We start from the raw sequence: 21579 nt of genomic DNA on the forward strand, positions 1-21579 counted from the left end.
ACCCCCCTCCCTCGGGCGGTTCCCCCGCCCCCTCCCCCTCCTGCTGCCCGGCCCCAGCCCCGGGTTCCGAGGCCGGCACCCACCGTCGCTGCAGACGCCCCCCGCACTCGCGAGACGGGGAGAAGCGTTGTGTTGCAACGAAAACGTTGTCTTTCTCCACAGACACGGGCGGCAGGCCCACCGTCCCGTCCCGTCCCGTCCCGCCCAGAACCAGCTCCGCCAGCCTGCGACACCCGCCCGGCGCCTTCCGCGTCCCCAGGCACGGCCGGACGGCTCCGCACCGGCACTTCCGGTCAGCCATCTTGTTGCCGAGGCATGCTGGGAGGCGGAGTGTTCCATCTCTACAGTTCCGGTCAGCCGTTTTTGCCCCCGAGGCATGCTGGGAGATGGCTTGTTCCACTCTGTACTTCCGATCAGCCATTTTGTTCTCGGGGCATCTTGGGGGATGGAGTAGGCCACGCTGCACTTCCGGTCGGCCATTTTGTCCCCACCCCGAGGCATGCTGGGAGATGGAGTCTTTATCTCTACACTTCCGGTCCACCGTGTCGCTTCTGACGCATGCTGGGAGATGGTGTTACATCTCTACACTTCCGGCTGGCTGTGTTGCCCCCGAGGCATGCTGGGAGGCGAACTGTTCCTTCTCTACACTTCCGGTCAGCTGTTTTTTGCCCCCCGAGGCATGCTGGAAGATGGAACGTTCCACTCTATACTTCCGGCCGGCCATTTTGTTCTCGGGGCATTTTGGGGGATGGAGTATTCCACGCTACACTTCCTGTCGGCCATTTTGTTCCCACCCCGAGGCATGCTGGGAGATGGAGTGTTCTATCTCTAGACTTAGGGCTGGCTGTGTTGCCCCCGAGGCATGCTGGGAGATGGAGTGTTTCAGCTCTACACTTGCGGCTGGCTGTGTTGCCCCCGAGGCATGCTGGGAGATGGAGTGTTCTATCTCTAGACTTAGGGCTGGCTGTGTTGCCCCCGAGGCATGCTGGGAGATGGAGTGTTCTATCTCTAGACTTAGGGCTGGCTGTGTTGCCCCCGAGGCATGCTGGGAGATGGAGTGTTCTATCTCTAGACTTAGGGCTGGCTGTGTTGCCCCCGAGGCATGCTGGGAGATGGAGTGTTCTATCTCTAGACTTAGGGCTGGCTGTGTTGCCCCCGAGGCATGCTGGGAGATGGAGTGTTCTATCTCTAGACTTAGGGCTGGCTGTGTTGCCCCCGAGGCATGCTGGGAGATGGAGTGTTCTATCTCTAGACTTAGGGCTGGCTGTGTTGCCCCCGAGGCATGCTGGGAGATGGAGTGTTCTATCTCTAGACTTAGGGCTGGCTGTGTTGCCCCCGAGGCATGCTGGGAGATGGAGTGTTCTATCTCTAGACTTAGGGCTGGCTGTGTTGCCCCCGAGGCATGCTGGGAGATGGAGTGTTCTATCTCTAGACTTAGGGCTGGCTGTGTTGCCCCCGAGGCATGCTGGGAGATGGAGTGTTCTATCTCTAGACTTAGGGCTGGCTGTGTTGCCCCCGAGGCATGCTGGGAGATGGAGTGTTCTATCTCTAGACTTAGGGCTGGCTGTGTTGCCCCCGAGGCATGCTGGGAGATGGAGTGTTTCAGCTCTACACTTGCGGCTGGCCGTGTTGGGAGCAGCCAGTGCGTTCCCATCCAGTGCACTGCAAACATTCAGGTTTCCACAGCGCACCACCGGGGTGGGCTTGGACAGTGGTAACGTGGCTGAAGCGGGGCATCGGGGTGCGATGCCAAACAGCACGGCCCCAGCTGCGCAGGCTCCTGGAGCAGGTGGGTGGCAACACGGGGAGCCCAAGGACACGCTCCCCGCAGACGAGAGTCTGTTGAGGGCTGCGGGAGCCCTACCCCCCCCCGCGCTACACCGCAGCCTCAGCAGAGCGCTGCACCAGGGCAAGGTGGATACGAGCAGATGGGAGAGGACGAGGCCTGGGAGCCTGAACCAGATGCCCAAGCAGAAGGTGCTGCCCAGCCGCAGAGCACGCTGTGACCCCACACCCAAGGGGCCAGTTCAGGGGTAAGCGCTGCCAGGCATCGCCCTGGTCCCCACGGCCCTGGCTCCACCGCGCTCTGCCACCCAGGGGAGCCCAGCCTTCACGCAGGCCCAAGGGCTGGCCAGGACTCTGCTGAAAGGGGTTAACAGCTGCTGGACTGCGAGCCGGGTGGAAGGCACCAGAACGTCTGATGTCGATTCCAGGGCGGCCCGAGGACAGCGTCGGTACAGGCCCGCCACGTGCGCAGTTGGCAGTCAGTGGGACGGGACAAATGGGCCTCACACAGTCAACGTGCATAGGAGGCAGGAACACTGTAATCGAACAAGTTCATCAGTCAGCACCTGGGAAGGGGCCTGGCCCCCGCCCCGCTGACTGGTGGGGCAGCGACACAAGCCTGATGCAAGCACTTCTCCAGAAACGCTCCTGGCTTCACGTCACCTGCACTGTCCCTGCTGTCACCAAGTCTCGTCCCAGGACACGGATGGAGCACGAGCTCAGGATGGTCTGGTGCTCCCCATAGCAAGGCTTCCACCCCCGCTCTTGCTCCTCTCCCTTCACTAAAGTGCTGTGTGAGCAATTCAGCACCTGGCACCATCACACGGACAGAAGCCAAGCAGGAAGTCCAGGCGCATGGGTGCACAGCACAGCCCTCACCCTGTGCCCAGGCCCTCAGACGCCCCGATGAAGCTGATGGCCCCTTCCACAGCACAGCACTGATTGTCCCAGGCAGTGTCCCAGCAGCAGCTCAGCTGGTCAGGATGTCACAGAGGTCCAAGCAGACAGGCTGGGGGTTGAGATGGGTCCCAAAGGAGAAACAGTTCCCTCCGCCACCAATGAGCAGCAGCTCCTTCTCGTCAGGCAGCAGGACGCTGCTGTGGTTGTGCAGCAGCAACGGCCACTCCACGGCCTCCTGGAAGAGAACAAGTGAGCCCTGAGCCCGGTGGTGGGCATGGAGCTGCCTGCTCCAGGGCAGCTGGTCTGAGGCCGAGTGCGACCTGGGCATGTGGGGGTGAGGGTGGGGGCTCAGCCACAGCACTGAGATCCACCGGGAACGGAGACTGCAGCACTCAAGGGCAGGGGCCGGCTCACCTGGCACTTTGAGGCATCCCACACCTGCGGACCCACCCATGAGGAACAGGCGCCCCATGCCCAGCGCTCTGGTAGGTTTTGCTAGCGACATCCACTGGGCTAGCATGTCCTCTTCCCTGTGCCCCTACCCAGGGCACTACAGCGAGCATCTAAAAAGCTGCAGTTACTCCCAGGAAGCGGCTGCCCTGCCTTCCTGGGGAATCTCAAACCCGGTAGATGAACAAGCTGCCCCACATGCAGATCCCAAACTGCGCTGGGGCAGACTCTGGGTGACAGCCTCCAACAGCCCTGGCCTGCCCGCATTGGGAGAGCTGATACGGCCTGCAGGGGTGATTCTCCCCAAAATACTGCCTACTGGCCTAACCAGCCTGACTGCACGGGCTCACGGTGATGGAGCCATCAGCAAGGCCAATGCCAGGTTCAGATCCCAAGAAAACGTTTCCGCACTATGTGCAAATGCATGTGCTAACCCCTTCAGAAGCTATGGAGCACTAGGGCATGAAAACAGAGTAGTGTTCACTCGGCTGTCGTGAGCAGCTGTTGGTCCCGAGTATGCTTGGAGTGACCTGCCTGGCAGGCCTGAAGGCTGAGAGAGACAGCAAATAGTCCAATATAGCTGGAGATTACTAATCTAATCAGTATATTTGTAATCTAATCACTAACAAACTGGAGCAGCCTAGGAGGTAAAGGGACATGGGACAGGACAGGAAAGGAAGCCTTGGGCCATCAAGTGCAGCCCCCTGCTATAGCTGGTTCAGAATGGATAATCCCTGGAGGAAAAACAATTCCACTCTGAACTGTGTCTGGCTAGTGGAGGATGATATTCTCCGTAAAAGAGCAGCTCAGAGCTGGGCAAGCAGCTTGCTTATGCTGATGTTGGACACAGCATCAAAGCCAGCAGCTATAGGGACAATGGATCTGCACAGCACTAAGCCCTGATCTTGGGGAACAGCTCCCAGCATAGACAAAGCAAATCTGCTGCTGGTTTGACAAGTACAGTGGTTTCAAAAAGCTCTGATGGCTATACCAATTCTGGCACAAACATCCTAACAACATTTCATAGAAGCAGGACATTGGTTGCCCTGGTTCCCCTGCTTTACCTGTGGCAAGTGAGGGTGCTAGGTCTGTATTGTGTCAGAGCTGCAGGCCATCTTATGTAGAGTTTAGATTATGGATTGTATGGGATGGTTTGGACAGGGCTGATCCTGCCCCAGAAAGGGGGCTGGACTACAGCAGTGGTTTTTCAGAGCCCGGTGCAGGGCACAGACTATATCTAAGGGGTCTGTGAAAGGTGACTATGATCAATGAAAAGTGTGTGAATGCCCACACTTACATTGCAAAGGTGTCCGCACCTTCATGCAAAATTTTTTAGGGGTCTGCAAATGGAAAGGTTGAAAACCACTGAACTAGATGACCTCTGGAGGTCCCTTCCAGCCCCTACTTCTCTGATTCTGTGACAGGCAGGCACACTGACCTCTTCTCCTTCCCATGATGACCACAGGAATCCATGGAGGTGGCGGGAGACAATTTGCTGGTCCATAGTAATAGAAAAGCATCAGACTCGGGCCCCAGACTCACCCTCCTTGGGAGCAAAAACATGGAACTTCTCACTTTCCCTGGGTGTGAAGGTCAGCTCTGAGACATCCCGTCTCCGCTGGAGCTGGTGTACAACAGAGCCCTTCAAGAGTCATTCACACTTTGGGTCAGAGAATTTGCTAATGAGCTGTTCTCCCCTAATGGTACACACAATCCAAGACCAGCTGGGCTAGCAGGGAGCCCACATCTCCAAACCCCTGCTCAGGTCAGGACTGTCCCTGACAAACCTATCCCAGCCAAATGCATATGTGACCTCTCGTAAAAGACTCCACAATATCCTAGGTAGTCAGTTCCCTTTCAACTGATTGACCCTCAACACACCTCTCCCACAGGGGCGCTGCTGTGGCACTGCCGAGTAACACCTGGGCAGTTGCATACTTCAGCAGAGTAGCACGTCTGTCAATTCATCCTTGTCCCAGTACAGTGGGGTGAGCTGGGAACTGCCATCCCATACATTACACAGGGTCCCAGGGAGCCCCCACCCCTCCTGAGCCCACGTTTCTCTGAACTGCACTAGGTGACAACAGGAAAACAGCACCCACAATGGAAAAAGACAGTGCCCTGTGACATGCTTTACCAAGCTACCTGCCAGTGGGGACTAACGTGCGCTCTCGGGTTCACACTGACTTCAGCCACACGCGAGAAGGTCTGAGGTGCAAACTGGCAGTGTTACAAAGGGACAAGGAGAAAGCAAGGCACTTGGAGACTAACTGGCTCAGAGCCATACACTTCTATAGGCAAGAGCCTACTAAGCCAGATGGGAGGCACATAGGACCTACTTCTATCTGTGAGTGGGAAGGACTGCAGCAGCTTGCTGAAGGGTAGAGCATTTTGCTTGTGGCAGAGATCTTTGCTGTTACTCCCGTGTGCACTGCTGGCTGCTGGAGATGCTAACAGTGACTGGGATGTGCCCTAAGTCCCAGCAACGAGAAACAGTTGAAGAACAGACTGTACTGCCACAGTGACTAACGCATGTTACACCTTGTCAGTCTCCGAACTGAATGCCTCACGACCGTCGCATCTGTCCACACCCTGGAGGCGGACCAGGCAATCGGGATCCCATCCTCACTGAGGCACCGGGAGCTGCTGTCCTCACCCCTGTCTCCTTACCTAAAACTACCCATAGGGCTAATAGTGACTGGCCTTCAGATACAGAGACTGAAACTGCCACAGACAGCACTGCTGCATCTGCCAGGGGCAGGCATGCTGAGCTGGTACTACCAGCACATTAGCTACTCTGGGCAGCAGCGAGGAACTGAATTGCTGCTGGGGTCACCCTTCCCTTCCTGGCCTGGAGGGCCGGAGGAGAAGGGTGCGCTGGACTCTTGAACAGCAACAGCCCCACTAGTAACAGACTCTGATCATGGCACAGTTATGTCATCAAGAGTACCCTCGTGGGCAGACGCTGTGGAGGAGAGGGAGCTCATTTCAGGAGGCCAGCAACCTTCCCCACAGAGCAGCTTTTCCAACAAGAAGAGCCTCCCCTAGCCTGGCTCAGCTGCAGGCCCCTCTCTGCTGCCGGTACTTAATGTGTCACACGCCGGGTCCCAGACCATGGCCTCTGCTAAGCCCAGGCTTACTGTTGCCTTGCCCAACATGGTTTCTCTCCTCAGTCAAAGCTATGGCAGCTCCTACACTTCAGCCATTCCAAGGTCTAGCTCCCTAGAACTCCCCTCTGCCAAAACTCCCAAGTCTTGGGGCCAGGCTGAAGCACAGCAGGGACAGAGCTCTCCTGGTAGATGCAGAGGCATCTGCTCCGGTCATAACTTGCCTCTGCTCTTTGCTCAGGGGGCAGACGCGCAAGTGGTCAGCACAGCTCACAGCACAGCCTTCTCCCTACCCAGAGCAGAGTCCCCTGCAGAGGCCTTTTTCTGCACTTACCACGTCAATCTGGTACTCCACGCTGGCACCTGTCATCAGGTCAACGACAGCCACACCAGGCACCGACGGAGCAAGAAGCCACACTCCCCCCACCAGCAGGAGCTTCCCATCATGCACGTGAGCAGTGTGTGAATACCTGCGAGCAAAACACAGAAATGGGATGCCTGGGACCAGGGGAACCATGTGAAGGCCACCAGCACATTGTCCTGAAGGATGTCCACCCACCTGGGGACAAGAGGAGGACACGTCTCCAATGTCTGCCACTGAAAGCCACTCTCTGTCGGTCTCAGGAAGAGCACTGACCCCAGCGGCTGTTCAGCTGCTCCCAGGCCTCCTGCGATGAGTGCTCCCCCGGCCCAGGCACAGGCACTGTGGGAATGACGGCCGTCCGGGACCACGCCCAGGACCGGAACCTGGGAAAGCACAATGCCACAGGCTGAGCTCTGCAAGGAAAGCGCTCCCCTCCCAAATTCTTATCTTCCTCTCACCCCCTGAAGGGCATGACCCTGCCCCTGTACCACCGTGAGGGCAGCACAGAGGGAAGCATAAGCAGGTCAGGCCAGGAGAAACCGTTCCAGGGCAGAGTCAATGTCTGGTTCTTTGGAGGTGGCTGTGCTGGAGGAAAGTTTCCATCTTACTGCACTGGCACGGACCGGGTCCCAATGCTGCAATACCTGAGCATCATACAGACTGAAAGCTTCTTACTTTCACACGCTCAGGGCAGTGACACACCTGTTTATCCTTACACCCACCTCTGTGTTAAAGACACCATTGCCCCTTTTGGATTGTTGCCAATTCAGAGCCACAGATTCCTGAACACGAGTGAACCCCGGTGCTAAATGAAAAGCCGAGGATGCTGGCAGGGGTCTGTAACAGACTACCAGTTCCGTACTGAGTGCAGGAGCTTCTTAGCAGCCTGGCCAAGCTGCTGAAAGGAAAACGGTGGCATCAGGAGGAATTTGGCTTGGGAGACTGTATTGTTGGTGTCCGAGCTGCCCTTGTGCTGCCTGGGGTAAGAGATCAGAAGCCCCTGGGGCTGGTCTCTGGTCCCTGTCCCAGAAGTCTCACAGTCAACGTGTCAGACAAGAGGAGACCAAAAGAGACAAGCGGATGGTGTAGTGCCAGGGAGCAAGGTAACACTGGCCAGCACATACAGGGCTCTTCCAGCTTGGCAGCAGCCTACCCGTGATCCAGTCTCTTGTACGCCCCATGGAAAAGGGGTTTTCAGGAAGCAGTGGAAGGAGGACTGCGAGGCAGCTCTGAAGACTTCACAGTGAGCTAATCCCACATGAGGGACGGCAGGTAAAAGCACAAAAATTCTTGTCTTGGGGGAGAAAAAGGGGCAGATGATGGCAGTTGAACCTAAAGGTCCAACCTGAGGCAGGAATCGGTAGGTCCATGGCAAATGAGACACAATGTGGGGGGGCTGTGACAGCCCTCAAAATTTGAAGCATGGGGGTGATCTACAGCTTGTCCAGGGCAGCTGGGACCCTTGCACACAGTCTAGCGATGCTGGCCCTGCAGTCACTATGCTCTCGTAATTAGGTGGCCTGTGGCCTTTGGTGCAGTTTCTTATTTGGTCCCCTGGCTCTCACAAGGACAGTTAGCCTCTCTCTCCAGGGGCACAGTGACACCAGGCAGCCATGTGCCCCAGCCAAGACCGTCCCCAGCTACAGGTATCTGGATGCTGTTTGCTCTTCGTCCATACTGAATGGAACCGGGTGAGAGCACTTGTTCCTAGCCGCTCAGCAGCTTCTAGTCTAACAAGCAGTCCATCTTGATCCGTGGCAGTGAGATCCCACTAGGTTACCTGGGGTCTGTTCTTTTTGTGTTAGGACACGGTCTCCCTTGTACTGCAGTCTGTGGGGATTGTTGCAGTGAGTCCTTCAGCCTCCTTGCAGGGGAAAGCCAGAGCTGTGAGCCACGGGCTGCTGGGGTTGCCCCACCACTGGAATTGGATTTTATAGACAAATGGGTCAGCTCAGCCTGTCTTTCCAATTCCCAGCCAAAGCCCAGGGCTGTGTTTGTTTCTGGGGGCTTTGTTCCCACAGCCGTTTCCCTCTCTCAGGCATTTGCTATGGCTCAGCCTCTGCCAGCTTCTGGAAGGAAAGTAGACTGAGAAAAAAGGGGAAGGGCTGATGTCTTGTTTCCCCCACTCAGATACTTGCTCAGGGACTTTGGCTGGCTGTGAAAGCCTGTGCAGCTTCCTCTGTGGGCCAGTCTGGGCAGGGTTGCCTCAGTTGCCTTTCCGCAGCAGGATGGTGAGGCTGGCTCAGCAGTGCGAGATGCAGCTCAGCCCAGGTCTGCCCTGCCCTTGGCTCCTTCCAAGGGGGGGATTCATGTCCTGGGGCAGGAGAAGTTGTAAAGTCCCCTTGGCCCCCACTAGAAGCTCTGCCCCAGACTGTGGAGCTTGGCCACCCCCATCCTGCCTGCCTCGCTGAGGGAATGAAGTTGGAAGGCACCGACACAGTATGCGTGCTGCCCAGGCCAGCATGGGAAGGGGCCATCAGGTCCAGCTCCCTCAAACACCCCCAGCCTAATGGATCCCTGTTCCTACCCTGAGCTGAGATTTCCAGGAGAAATGCAGACACCAGGTGACCTACTGGGATCTCGTTGCGATGGATCAAGATGAACTACTAGCTAGACTGGAAGCTGCTGGGAGGCTAGGAACCAGTGCTCCCACCCACTTCCATTCAGTATGGGCAAAGAGCAAACCACAGCCTCCAGATATCTAATGTAGTTATTTAGACACACTGCTTTTCCACAGATGGGGAAAATTTTGAACAGAATCTATCAGAGGAAAAATTTAGACACAAAAATGTGAATGAGAATCAAGAGAGAGAGAGATGGTATTTATCAAATGACCAAGAAGCTGTGATACCACAATCAAGAGTGAGGACAGCTCTGGGCAAAAGCCTGTTCTGGTTCGGTGGGAAGTGAAATCATGCAAGGATGATGGAGTACTTTCTGGTCCAGCAACTAGAAAGCATTCATCAGAGAGAAACTTTTTCAAATAAAGGCCCCACACCACTTTGTGAGGAAGGCAGATAATGCATGTGCTCCACTCCCCGGCCTGCTGGTCACAGCGCTCCCCTGGGGCCCCGGCCATTTACAAGGGGATATTTAAAAATGAAGTAGCAGGTTACCTGGCATCTCCCCATTCCCCGGGGAGCAGCCAACCCCCAGGCTCTGCAGCAGATTGACTCCTTTCCCCTGTCTCTGGCCCAATGAGTGCTCCATTGCTTCATGCCAGCGAGGGGAATTGCTGGCCAGGGCACTCCCCTGGGAGGTGGGAAGTCACCTGGGGCAGCAGTGGGACTGAAGCCAGGTCCCTGCAGTCTTCCACCAACCTCATCATTAAGAGAGAAACAGCACCACCACATCCAGAAGAGCTCACAGCTGCAACCCAATGGTGGGAGGTGTCCCTGCAGCCTAGAGCGTGGCCTCTCTCTCTTTTAAGAGGGCGTGTTTTCAGGCCTCCCTGCTCAGCACGCTGGCTTTTTTGTCCCATTCTTCTGCACACCCCAGACAAGCTGCTGGCACCCAACTCCGAGCTCTGCATTCCACTAGGTGGAGGTGCCATGAACCAAACCACTGTCAACCCCCCTGATTCAGTGGCTGAAGCAGGGCAGGGACACACAGAAGCATAGCAGGGACAGATAGTACCCGTCTCCACATGCAGGATGCTTGCTTCAGGTCACAAGATGGCTGTCTTAAATGGGCTCTGGGTGCTGGGCTCTCCAGCCCCAGCCACAGTTCAAGGCTTGATTCCTCCTTGGGCACTTACCTGCGTGCAGGAGAGCTCCTCCACATGCAGGAAATACCAGTCCCCCAGCAAAGGCCACACAGCAGAACAGCCCCCATAGATAAACAAGTATTTCTGGCCTAGAAAGACACACAATCAGGTGAAGAGCTAGGACCTGGAGCATGACAAAAGACCTCCCGCCTGGGTCACTGCATAGCAGCTGCTAGGGCAGACCCAAATCGACCCACACGCTTTTTGCTCCCACCCTGCACAATGAGTTTGCAATGGCTTCGGAGCTGTGCTGGTCTCTCAGAAAGCTGCAAGGTGGGACAGGTTGCTCCCAAACACTGGGTCCTAACCCCAGTCCTGCCACCAACTCCCTACTGAACTGGGGAAGGAGTTTCACCTCTCACTTCAGAACACTTTATTGGCATGGAAAGCTCAGAGAACGTATCAGCGATTTACAGATGTTTGTTAAAAAAAACCCAAATCCTGAAAAATGGAAACAGCATTAAAATACCTCTGCCCCAGGGAGCTATTACTTAGCACACTGTTCCACAGCTCCCAAAGCTGAAAGCAATCATGAGCAAACCCAAGCGGAACAAAAATATTAAACCTAAAAATATAAATAACAATTAAGAATAGTCAAAAAGTGCTTATTAGAATCCCTTCTCCCCCCCGCAACCCCAAACTAACCAGCAACTCTGCAGACATAAAAGACTGCTTCTGTGAGCAAGAGATGCATTTTGGTTAAGAGAAGATGAAAGAGGCAATGAAAATGAATATGTAAATAATAAAACAGAAAACTGGAAAAGAAAGAGCCATGACTACAGATCAGCAGTTAGGAAATGCAGACAATGGATAAGGAAAACTAGAAGGAATTACTTCTACATATCTGGCACCAGAGAAATCCTGGCAGAAGCACAGCTTGAATACCTAAACTAGGATCATGAGATTATTAACCACTAGGCAGAAAAGACAGAAACATTCAACAAGTTTTGTCTGTTGCGTTTGGGGAAAAGCAGCTGGACAATGCCTACATATTTTGCAGCGATGTGGAAATTATTTTTAATGTCATCAATAACTAGCAAGAATGTTAACCAGCAACTAACAATGAAAACGAAGCAGCTTTAACTCTGCACAATTTTCACTCCAGGACATAAGACAACTTGAACAAGAAGTTCTCCAAGACACTGAAGCTGACTTGTAACAAATCCTGTGACACATGGGAAGGTTTGGGAAAGTGGAAAAAAGCCAGGATTGTGCCAGTAGCATGAAAAGTAAAAGAGAGATGATCTGGGCTGCTACAAACCAGTCTAACTTCGGTCCTAGAAACACTCATGGAAAAGCCGATTTAAAAGATGTCAACCCCAATTAAAACCACTCAAAACAGTTTCATAGAAACTGGGTCTGGTCAGACAAACCCAGTTCAGCCTTTTGATGAGATTATCGTTTACTTCACAGACAATGATATCAGCGTAGCAATCAGACTGCTGTAGTGTTTCACTTGGCACATCACAACAGTCTGCTCACAAAGTTAGCGCTACGTAACACGAGGAAGCACAAGTTAAGTGGAACACAGGCGGGCTGACAAATCTCAGAAGTAAAGATCAACAGAGAACTGTCATGGAACGAGGGTGTCTTGAGGGGTGTACCCTAGCCCTGATACACAGGCTTATTAGCGGCCTGGAAGTAAACACACCTCACTATTGATACCATTTGCAGAGCAGGAGAGGTTAGTAACAAGGAGGACAGGGCACTCGCACAGAGGAATCTGGATGGGTTGATAAAAATGTGTGTTAACATAGCCACATACAAGGCCATGAAACAAAAGACAAAAAACAAAACGCAGGCCATAGTCATGGAATGGGGAACTGTCCGGGGAAGCAGCGAGTCCCTAAGGGAACGGGGATCACGACGAACAAACAACTCGGTATAAACTCTCCATACAGCGTGGTGGCAAAAAACACGAATGTGATCCTCGGGTGTATAAACAAAGGATTAGTGAGTAGGAGTATGGAAGTAGTTTTACATCTGGTTGCAGCACCAGCTGGCCAGTTATTGGAATACTTGCATCCAGTTCTGGTGTCTACATTTAGAAAAGGATGTTGAAAAATTTGGGAGGTGCAGAGAAAAGCCACAGAAATGACTTCGAGTCTGAGAAGGGCCTTGCAGCGAGGGACTTAGAGCTCAATCTGTTTAATTTATCTAAAATAAGACCAGAGAGGTTATTTGATTACTTGGGTATAATTCTGAATACAGACAACCCGTCCCTCATCTGTGGACAAAGGCATAATAAGATCCAATGGCTGGATGTTAAAATCCAGATGCCCCAAACATGTGTCAAACAGCTCTCCCAACTGTACAGCTGGTCCAATAAAAGCTATCGCAGAAAATCCTGGCCTATAAGAGGCACCTATGTCCAAACAGCAAGGATGAACAACCCCTCGAACAGAGTTCCCAGGGAAATGGAGGCTTCAGGATCGTGCATCTCTTTCTAAAACGTGGTCTCCAGCTCAACCAGAATTTACTGTTTGAGATGCAGGAATACAAAGCAGACACATCTCGGTGGAATGCAGTAGCCAGCATTACTTGGGAAGCTAGGCAAGACTAAATTACCACGTTGGGCCTCAATAGCGTGTGGTTGCTGGTGTGCTTGTGGGATGGCTATAACGCCAGGTCTGCTTACAGCTCTTACCTCCCTTCCCCAGCTCAGTCAGAGCATCCCCATCACTGGGGAAAACCCTCTCCAGGTCTCCTTACCTTGGCATGTCACCTCAGTTGTGGTATGTCTCCAGCGCTGTGAGACCGGTTCCTCAGCTAGCTGCAGCCTCTTGAACTGCACCACGATGCTGTCTGGGTCCAAGGCACTTGAGGATTTGTGGAACTCTAGCCACAGCGCCCCCAACGCTGTGCTGGTGGGGGACATTCGCCCTCCCATTACCAGGGCCCGGCTCTCGGAGAGACGAGTCACAGTGTGGTACAACCACCCACCTGTAGAGAGAGAAAAGCCCAGGAACTGGACTGCTCCCAATCAGGACATTCTGACGGTTACCACACCAGAGGCTTCAGTCCGCTCCAGTTTCCATCACTGCTGCACCGGTGTCACATGGATTCCTGTGTATACCCCATCCCAAGGTAAGAACTCACCCCAAGCACTGCTGGGCTCTTCCACTCTCACGCAGCCTGCTCGCCAGCTGTGCTTATGCCTGACTAGGAGGTGAAGCTCTCTCAGGCGACAGTGCCGTCCATCCTGCTCTCCAAAGCCACCAGTGGTAAGGACTAGATGTGGTCCGATTAGCACAGAGCGGTGAGCAAACCTCCTCAGGCCTGCGGCTTCGGAATCAATCACGCACACGGAGGCACGGATGCTCCCAGTGGTGGCAGGGGCATTGCCAGGAACAGAAGCTGCAACTGAAAAGAGGAAGACTCTAAGGCTCTCGGGGTTTCTTTGCAGTGTGCCCCAGATCCTACTCAAACAAGAACCAAGACGCAGACAACCCAAAGCAAAAGGTGAACTGGTTCAGCTTATCAAGAGATGATTGAGAGGCACCTTGGCTGCAGGGTACAAGTACCTTGTGGGGGGAAAGGTCTGGCAACTAAAGAACCCTCTAAGTTAGCAAAGAAAGGCAGAGCAAGCACTAGTGGCTGGAAGCTGGAGTCAGTCAAAGTAAAATTAGAAACAAGGCACATCTTTCTGAACAGCAAGGCTAATTAATGACAGGAACAAACTCAGAGCCAAGGGGTAAATCTATCACTTGGCAGCTGGGTGTCTTTTCAGAAGGAAGATACTAGGCAAACAAGCTATTTGGCTCAGGGCAGGGGTAACAGGTGACAGTCTCTGGCTGGCATTATGCAGGACCAGGCAAGATGAGCTAATGCTTCCTTTCTGGCTCCACAGTTATTGACCTACGAATGAGCAGAAATCTGGACACAGAACTGGCCTTCCACACAGACACCGCCAGACTGAACTGTCTCCACCACCCCTCAGCCCAGAATCCGGTCTCCATGCGCGGCCTGCACCAGATGCTCTGGAAGCAAGTGGGCGTGGGATAATGTGCTCTTTACATCAAGTCTCGTCTTTCAGAGACTGGCCTAATACCCTGAAGCACGAGGTTCAATCTCTCTTCCAAAGCTCACTGATGAACTGTCCTAGCTGAATCTTCCTGGTTATGCAAGCATCTCACTTTTCTTTACCTACTGTTAGGCCCTTGGCCTCAGCTATAGCCTTTGGCATTAAGTTTCACAGCATTTAACTACACACTGTGCGAAAAATGATCAGTTTTGAATCTGCTGCCTTACAAGGCAAGAAGAACAGACACTCCCTGCCTACCTTTTCTAGATCATTCACTATTAGATGCAAAGCTGAAAGCACCCCCTATATTTACAGATACCCAGCATCCCATTATAAGATCCTCTTTTCAGTTGCTTGGTCTGAAATTTCCTGTGCCACGTTTCCCCCCAGGCTGAAATGTTTTGAAAACCTCAGGGGAAAAGATGGTTTAGTTGCTTCCAAGTAATTAAGAGAAACAAATGTATAATATGTATGTATAAATACACATATGTATATATAATTAGTTGTTTTGCCCATTCAAAACAACTGAAGTAGTGTGACACACAGGACTGCAGCAACACACTTCTTGCCCAGATCTCGCCTGACTCCGAGTTGCCTGTCTGTAGAATGGTGAAAATCAGGACACAGAGGGGTTGTGGAGCTACGTTCAGCCCTGGTTGTGGAGGAGTCAGACCCTGCTGCAATGTGCGCCTGGAAAAAGCCGACAAGGAAGTTGTTTATTTTGTATGCGAGGCAGGGCTTGAGCACCATGCAGGGCACAAGGCACACAGCCAGGCTCTGAGCAGTGACAAGAGAACCAAACCCTGAATGAAGAGGTATTCATTCCATGACCACCAGGCACCCCCACCCTGGCTGAGGCCAGGGCCTGTATACACACTGGTATGCCATCCTGGACTTGTAACTCTGTGCAAGGGGCTGAATACAAGTTAGAGAGGCAGCCCCAGATCTGATGTCTCCTAACACGAGTGATTTGTTTAAAACATGGCAGTTCAGCTTCTGAGTGGGTAGGGGCCACATGTCAACATGCCCCTCTGGCACGTGCACCCCTGCCATACCATACAAGGGTCACCCTCCACCACACCATGCCAGCACCTCCACCCACTGTGCTGTATTCCCGCATCATACAGACTCCAGGACCTCTGTGAGTCCCCAGGCCACAGGCTTTCTTGGCCATCCCGCTCCAAGCCCAGATGACACTCAGCTGGGAGGAGTAGTAGACAGGATGGAAGGTGGGGCTAGGATTCAGAGTGACCTAGACAAGTTGGAGGATTGGACCAAAAGAAATCTCATGAGGTTCAACAAGGACAATTGCAAAGTCCTGCACTTAGGACAGAACAATCCCATGCACTGGGACAGACTGGGGGTGACTGGCTGGGCAGCAGCTCTGCAGAAAAGGACCTGGGGATGACGGGACAAGAAGCTAAACAGGAGCCAGCAGTGCGCCCTTGTTCCCAAGGCTAGCAGCATCCTGAGCTGCATTGGTAGGAGCGCTGCCAGCAGGTCAAGGGAAGTGATTATTCCCCTCTATTCAGCCCTGGTGACACCACATCCGGAGTACTGTGTTCACTGTTGGGACCCCAACTACAGAAAGGATGTGGACAAATTGGGAAGAGTCCAGTGGAGGGCAACAAAAACGGTGAGGGGGCTGGGGCACATGACTGGTGAGGAGAGGCTGAAGGAACTGGGCTTACTTAGACTGGAGAAGAGAAGACTGAGGGGGGATTTAATAGCACCATTCAACTACCTGAAGGAGGTTTCAAAAGAGGATGGAGCTGGGCTGTTCTCAGTGGAGGCAGATGCCAGAACAAGAAGCAATGGGCTCAAGGTGCAGCAAGGGATGTTTAGGCCAGCTTTTAGGAAAAATTCTCTCACTAGGAGGGTAGTAAAACACTGGAACAAGTTACCTAGAGAGGTGATAGAAGCTCCATCCTTGAAGGATGTTAAGACCCAATTAGACAAAGCCTTGGCTGGGATGATGGAGTTGGGGCTGGTCCTGCTTGGAGCAGGGGTTGGACTAGATGTGACCTCCTGAGGTCCCTTCTGACCCTCATTTTCTATGATTTTATGACAAGGTAAAAGCCAGAGGAGGGAGACTGAGCCCAGAGACTCCAGCAATGGCAGCAGTGGGGGTGGCATTCAGACCAGGAGCCCAGGGGCCACATGCAGCCCATGTGCACCAGCTAGAGAGCCCCGATTTAAAAGAATTTCAGGCTTACAGAAGCTGCTTATTCGTATCCTGTTACCTCTCCACTGTCTCCTACTTATCTTCCTTCCAAAGTGAACCAGCCCTGTTTTCTCAATCTCTCTTCATACAAATTATTCCAGACCCCTAATCAGTTTTGCTGCTCGTCTCTGAATGTCCTCTGATGTAGCTTATCTTCTGACATACAGCACAGCCTGCATACCATACACGCCTGGTTTTTCATAGAACTGTAGAACCAGAAGGGACCTGTCAGATCATCAAGTCCAGTCCCCTGCCGTGGGCAGGAAGTTATTGGGCTCAGATGAGCTCGACACGGTGCCTGTCCAGCCTCCTCTCAAACACCTCGACTGCACCATCTCCGCTGGGAGCGCGTTCCAGATTCTGGTAATCCTTACAGAGAAAAAGATTTTTCTTATGTCTAGCCTGAATTTAGTTTCTATTAGCTTATGCCCACTGGCCCTCGTCCTCCCTTGGGGTGCCTTTCTGAAGAGTTGCTCCCCTAGATCCTGGTGTTCACCTCTGACGTACTTGTAGGCGGCTATCAAGTCACCTCTCAGCCTTTGCTTACTCGGACTGAACAGGCCCAGTTCCTGGAGTCTCTCCGCATAGGACCTATCCTCCATGCCCTTGACCATACGGGTGGCCATTCTTTGTACCCTCTCAAACTTATCCACATTCTCCTTGAAGTGCAGTGCCCAGAACTAGGCACAATACTTCAGCTGAAGCCTCACCAACACTGAATAGAGAGGAGTACCTCCCTGGATGTATTGGTCACACATTGGCTGATGCACACCAGAGTTTGATTTGCCTTCCTGGCGACCTCATCACAATGATGGCTCATATTTATCTTCTATTCGATCATGACCCCCAGGTCTCATTCAGATGTCGGGACAGCCAGTAGACCATCACCCATCATGTAGTTATGGTGAGGGTCCTTCCCACCCAGGTGAAGGACCTTGCACATACCCCTGTTAAACTTCATCCAATTTCATTCTGCCCATGCTTCCAGTCTGTCAAGGTCGTCCTGGATCCTGACCCTATCCTCCAATGTGCCCATGTTTCCCCACAGTTTGATGTCATCCGCAAACTTAATCACTGAACTCTCCGCTCCCTCATCCAAGTCATTAATGAATATATTAAAAGAGCACGGGTCCAAGCACCGATCCCTGGGGGATACCACTGGAGACAGCCCTCCAGAATGAGGCCATCTCATCATTTTGAAAGACAGAATGAAAGAGGCGGGGGGGAGAAAGAAAAGAGAGATCTTTCCTTGAAAATATCAGTAAGTACAGCACTTCCTCAGGGAAAACTGGGAGGGGGAGCAAAACATCGTGGTTGCCTTTTTATCCCATAGGTACAGAACTCCATCAGTGCTGCTGGCCGAGCCAGACTGTCCAGCACCTCTTCCCTTCTCAAACTGAGCTGGGTGGGCAGCCAGCAACGCAAGACAAGTCAGCTGAGGTCCCGATCCTGGCCAGCAGCCCCTGGATGATTCAGAGGACCCTCTGCCCCAGCACCCAGAAATACAGCAGAGCTGAGTTCCAAGTGCCAGGGGAGAGGCTCCTGCTGAGCCCGTAACAGCTTCTGCAGCATGAGCCTCTGCTGGGGGAAAGAGCATCCACCACCAGCAGCCAGGCACCCCACGTGCTCCCAGCACTGCTCCACCCCGCAGCATGGACAGCGTTACTTTCCCTTTTCTCCAGCAGAGGCTCATGTTATGGAAGCTGCTATTACCAGGTTTCCTTGCTTGAAGTGTGCTGGATCCCAGGCTGGATCCACAGACCCAGCAGCACCTGCAGTGGGGGTCCAAGGAGTTGCCATGGATGGCCATGTGTTTCACAGCATTTAACAGGAGCCCAGGCACCCCAAATTCTGCAGCACACCATGACCCCCAACTCCTAGCAGCATGCCAGACTACCAGTGGGCCAGAGGGAACAGTTCCATGGGTGAGTCCAGCCTGCAGGCTGTAACAATTGATGCCCACCACCATTTCTATAAAAACATGACGGTCTCTGCATCATTCACCACCTTGTGAATCCTAACAGCTTGCTTGTTTTCTTGACTCAAGCTAGACAGTGAGCAGAGGTCTCTAGCTAGCTGTCCATAAAGATGTCCAAGTCCCCTTCCAGAACTGATGCAGCTAATCAGATACTGTTTGTACTCTTTATGAGGTTGTTTTCCTCGCCAGTGTGCTAATATTACTTTGCATTTCTTGACGCTGAACTTTGCCATCATGTTGCTACATAACTGACCAGAGGCTAAACGCAAATTTCTGGCAAACAGACAACAAATGCTGTCCCCGGTGCTAAGTACTTCACAGCTCTAAGCAGCAGCTGTCAGATAGATTATAACAACTGCTGTGAGAACCCAGCAATGTCCTACACGTGTGGATGCTAACTGTCAAATCCCAAACCATGCTTAAAAAGACAGCAGCGCTCCCTGCACAGGCACCTACTCAACAAACTATAGCTAAATGCTGGCTCTTCAGCCAGTTACCGTTCTGTCTCCAACCTCCCTCCTTTTTGGGGAAGGTCACTAAATGGATGGTTGCCTGACAGCTTCAGGCACATCTCCATGCCACCAGTCTCCTTGTCAGTCTGGTTTTCGTCCTGGATAGCACAGAGGATGCCATGGACGGCTCTGGTTAATGATCTTCCCCTGGAGACCAACAGGGGAAACTGTCCTACTGATCTTCCTGCATCTTTCAGTGGGCTTTGATACATGAGAAGCCAATAAAGTTTTTACATGACCTGGTGGGTATTAGCAGGGCGACTCTAAATTGGTTCTGCTCTTTCCAGAGGGTGGTGGGCAAGTGCTTATTATCATAGTATCATAGTAGCTAGGGTCAGGAGGGACCTGAACAGATCATCTAGCCTGACCCCCTGCCACAGGCAGGAATGAATGCTGGGTTCACAGACCCCAGACACGTGATCGTCCAACCTCCTCTTGAATATGCCCAAGGTAGGGGCGAGGACCACTTCCCTGGGAAGCTGGCTCCAGATTTGGGCCACCCTAACTGTAGAATATTGCCTTCTGATCTCCAACCTAAACCTATTCTCCATCAGCTTATGACCATTGTTCCTCGTCACCCCAGGTGGTGCTGGGGAGAAAGAGCTCTGCCTATTTGCTGTTGATCCCCCCTGATGAGCTTGTCGGCAGCCACCAGGTCCCCCCTCAGCCTCCTCTTGCTGAGGCTGAACAGGTTCAGGTCCTTCAGTCTCTCCTCGTAGGGCCTGTCCTGCTGCCCTCTCACCAAGCAGGTGGCCCACCTCTGAACCCCTCTCCAGGCTGGCCACATCCCTCCTGAAGTGCAGTGCCCAGTACTGGATGCAGTACTCCAACTGCGGCCTGACCAAAGTTGCTTAGAGGGGGAGGATCACCTCTCTGGACCGGCTTGAGATGCACCTTTAGATGCATGACAAGGTATGGCCAGCCTTGCTGACTACGGTCTGGCACTGGTGGCTCATGTTCATTTACATGCGTCTCCGTGCTTTCAAGAAGGGAACTCCCCAGCCTGTATGTATGCTGTGGATTCCTTCTCCCGAGGTGCAGCACCCTGCATTTGTCTACACTGAACCCCATCCTATTCTTGTCTGCCCACTTTTGTAGTCTGTCTAAATCTAGTTGCAGTCTCTCTCTCCCTTCAAGTGTGTCTACCTCGCCACACATCTTAGTGTCATCAGCGAACTTGGACAGCATGCTTTCCACCCCCTCGTCCAAGTCGCTGATGAAGATGTTAAACAGTGCGGGCCTGAGGACCGAGCCCTGGGGTACCCCACTGCTCACATCTTGCCAGGTTGAGTACAACCCATCCACCACTACTCTCTGGGTGCGCCCCATCAGCCAATTTTTTACCCATCCAACTGTGCAGGCATCAACGCCGCAGTCACTTAATCCATTATATATCCACTTAGTACCTTTTCCTGGGCAAGTGCTCCTCCTGTTCAATGTATACACCACTGGGCGAGCCTGGAGAGATCTGGAGTGGGGGCCCATCAGAATGCTGATGACAACCAACTCTGCCTCTCTTTCTCATTTGACCCTGGCCCTGGAGTCTCAGTCCTTTCTCGGTGCCTGGCTGCAGCTGGGGATTTGATGAACTTGACAGAGGCGGCACTGGCACACCCGCCATCGATGGAGGTCAGCTTCCCTTGGGGTGCTCCTGGATCCTCTGCTGCACCTGGATCTTCAAGTGGCAGTGATGGCTAGAGCACTTTTCACCAGCTCCATGTGGTGAGAAGGCTGTGACCCTTCCTATCAGATTTAGATCTGGACACAGTCATCCAGGCCTTTGTAATCTCAAGGCTACACTAATATAACATGCTCTACATAGGACTGCCCTTGAAGGCTGCCAAAAGATGCAGCTGGTACAGAATGTGGCCATGGCCAGTGGGTCTCCAGGAGCACATCACTCCAGTCCTTCAGTGTCTGCGCTGGCTTCCAGTAGCTCTCTGGGCACAATTCAAGGTGCTGGTTTTGACCAATAAGGCCCTAAACAGTTTGGGCTCCACAAACCTAAGGGACCACCTTCTCCCTTGCACCCCATCACAATCCTTAAGGTCAGCCAAAAGCAACCCTCTGCAAGTAATATCCATACACCAAGTCTGCTTGGCAAACTTGTGGGAGGTCATTTCCAGAAGTTACTCCTCAGTTTTGGAACCCTCCTCAAGGCCACCGTCCGAGCCTGGACGTCTCCAGGAAACACTGCAAGACTTTCCTATTCAGGTGGGCATTAGCAAACAAAGCTGGATGAGATACTGTTTAGGGCCTCTGTTTCACATTGACACTCTGGTTTCCTTTTCAGCTGCTTTCTTCTCTTGCTATTCTCCTGTTTTAGAAGGTTTTCTGTTCTCTGACTGCAAGCTGCCCTGATCCTCTGCCAGGAAGGGTGGCATACAAATTGAATGCACAACAAGCAAGCGTAAATCTGCTCTGGACACATTGGTCGTAGCAGCTGTGTTCAGCGGGGTGAAGTGATGA

The 21579-nt window shown here is 52.9% G+C and overlaps 1 protein-coding gene across 1 annotated transcript in view; it reads right to left on the minus strand.

Moving 5' to 3' along the window:
- Nucleotides 1-1648: 1648 nt before the first annotated feature.
- Nucleotides 1649-21579, minus strand: part of LCMT2 (leucine carboxyl methyltransferase 2) — a 28131-nt gene continuing 8200 nt past the window's right edge. Inside the window, exons 9-14 of the mRNA XM_025193713.1 lie at nucleotides 13472-13735; nucleotides 13085-13315; nucleotides 10364-10461; nucleotides 6802-6989; nucleotides 6577-6712; nucleotides 1649-2920 (exon numbers count right to left, since the gene is read on the minus strand). Coding sequence (XP_025049498.1) covers nucleotides 2756-2920; nucleotides 6577-6712; nucleotides 6802-6989; nucleotides 10364-10461; nucleotides 13085-13315; nucleotides 13472-13735 — 1082 coding nt within the window. The 3' untranslated portion in view covers nucleotides 1649-2755. The remainder of the gene's footprint in view (nucleotides 2921-6576; nucleotides 6713-6801; nucleotides 6990-10363; nucleotides 10462-13084; nucleotides 13316-13471; nucleotides 13736-21579) is intronic.

The sequence above is a fragment of the Alligator sinensis genome, unplaced genomic scaffold (genome assembly GCF_000455745.1).
Source record: "Alligator sinensis unplaced genomic scaffold, ASM45574v1 scaffold948_1, whole genome shotgun sequence".
NCBI lineage: Eukaryota > Metazoa > Chordata > Crocodylia > Alligatoridae > Alligator > Alligator sinensis.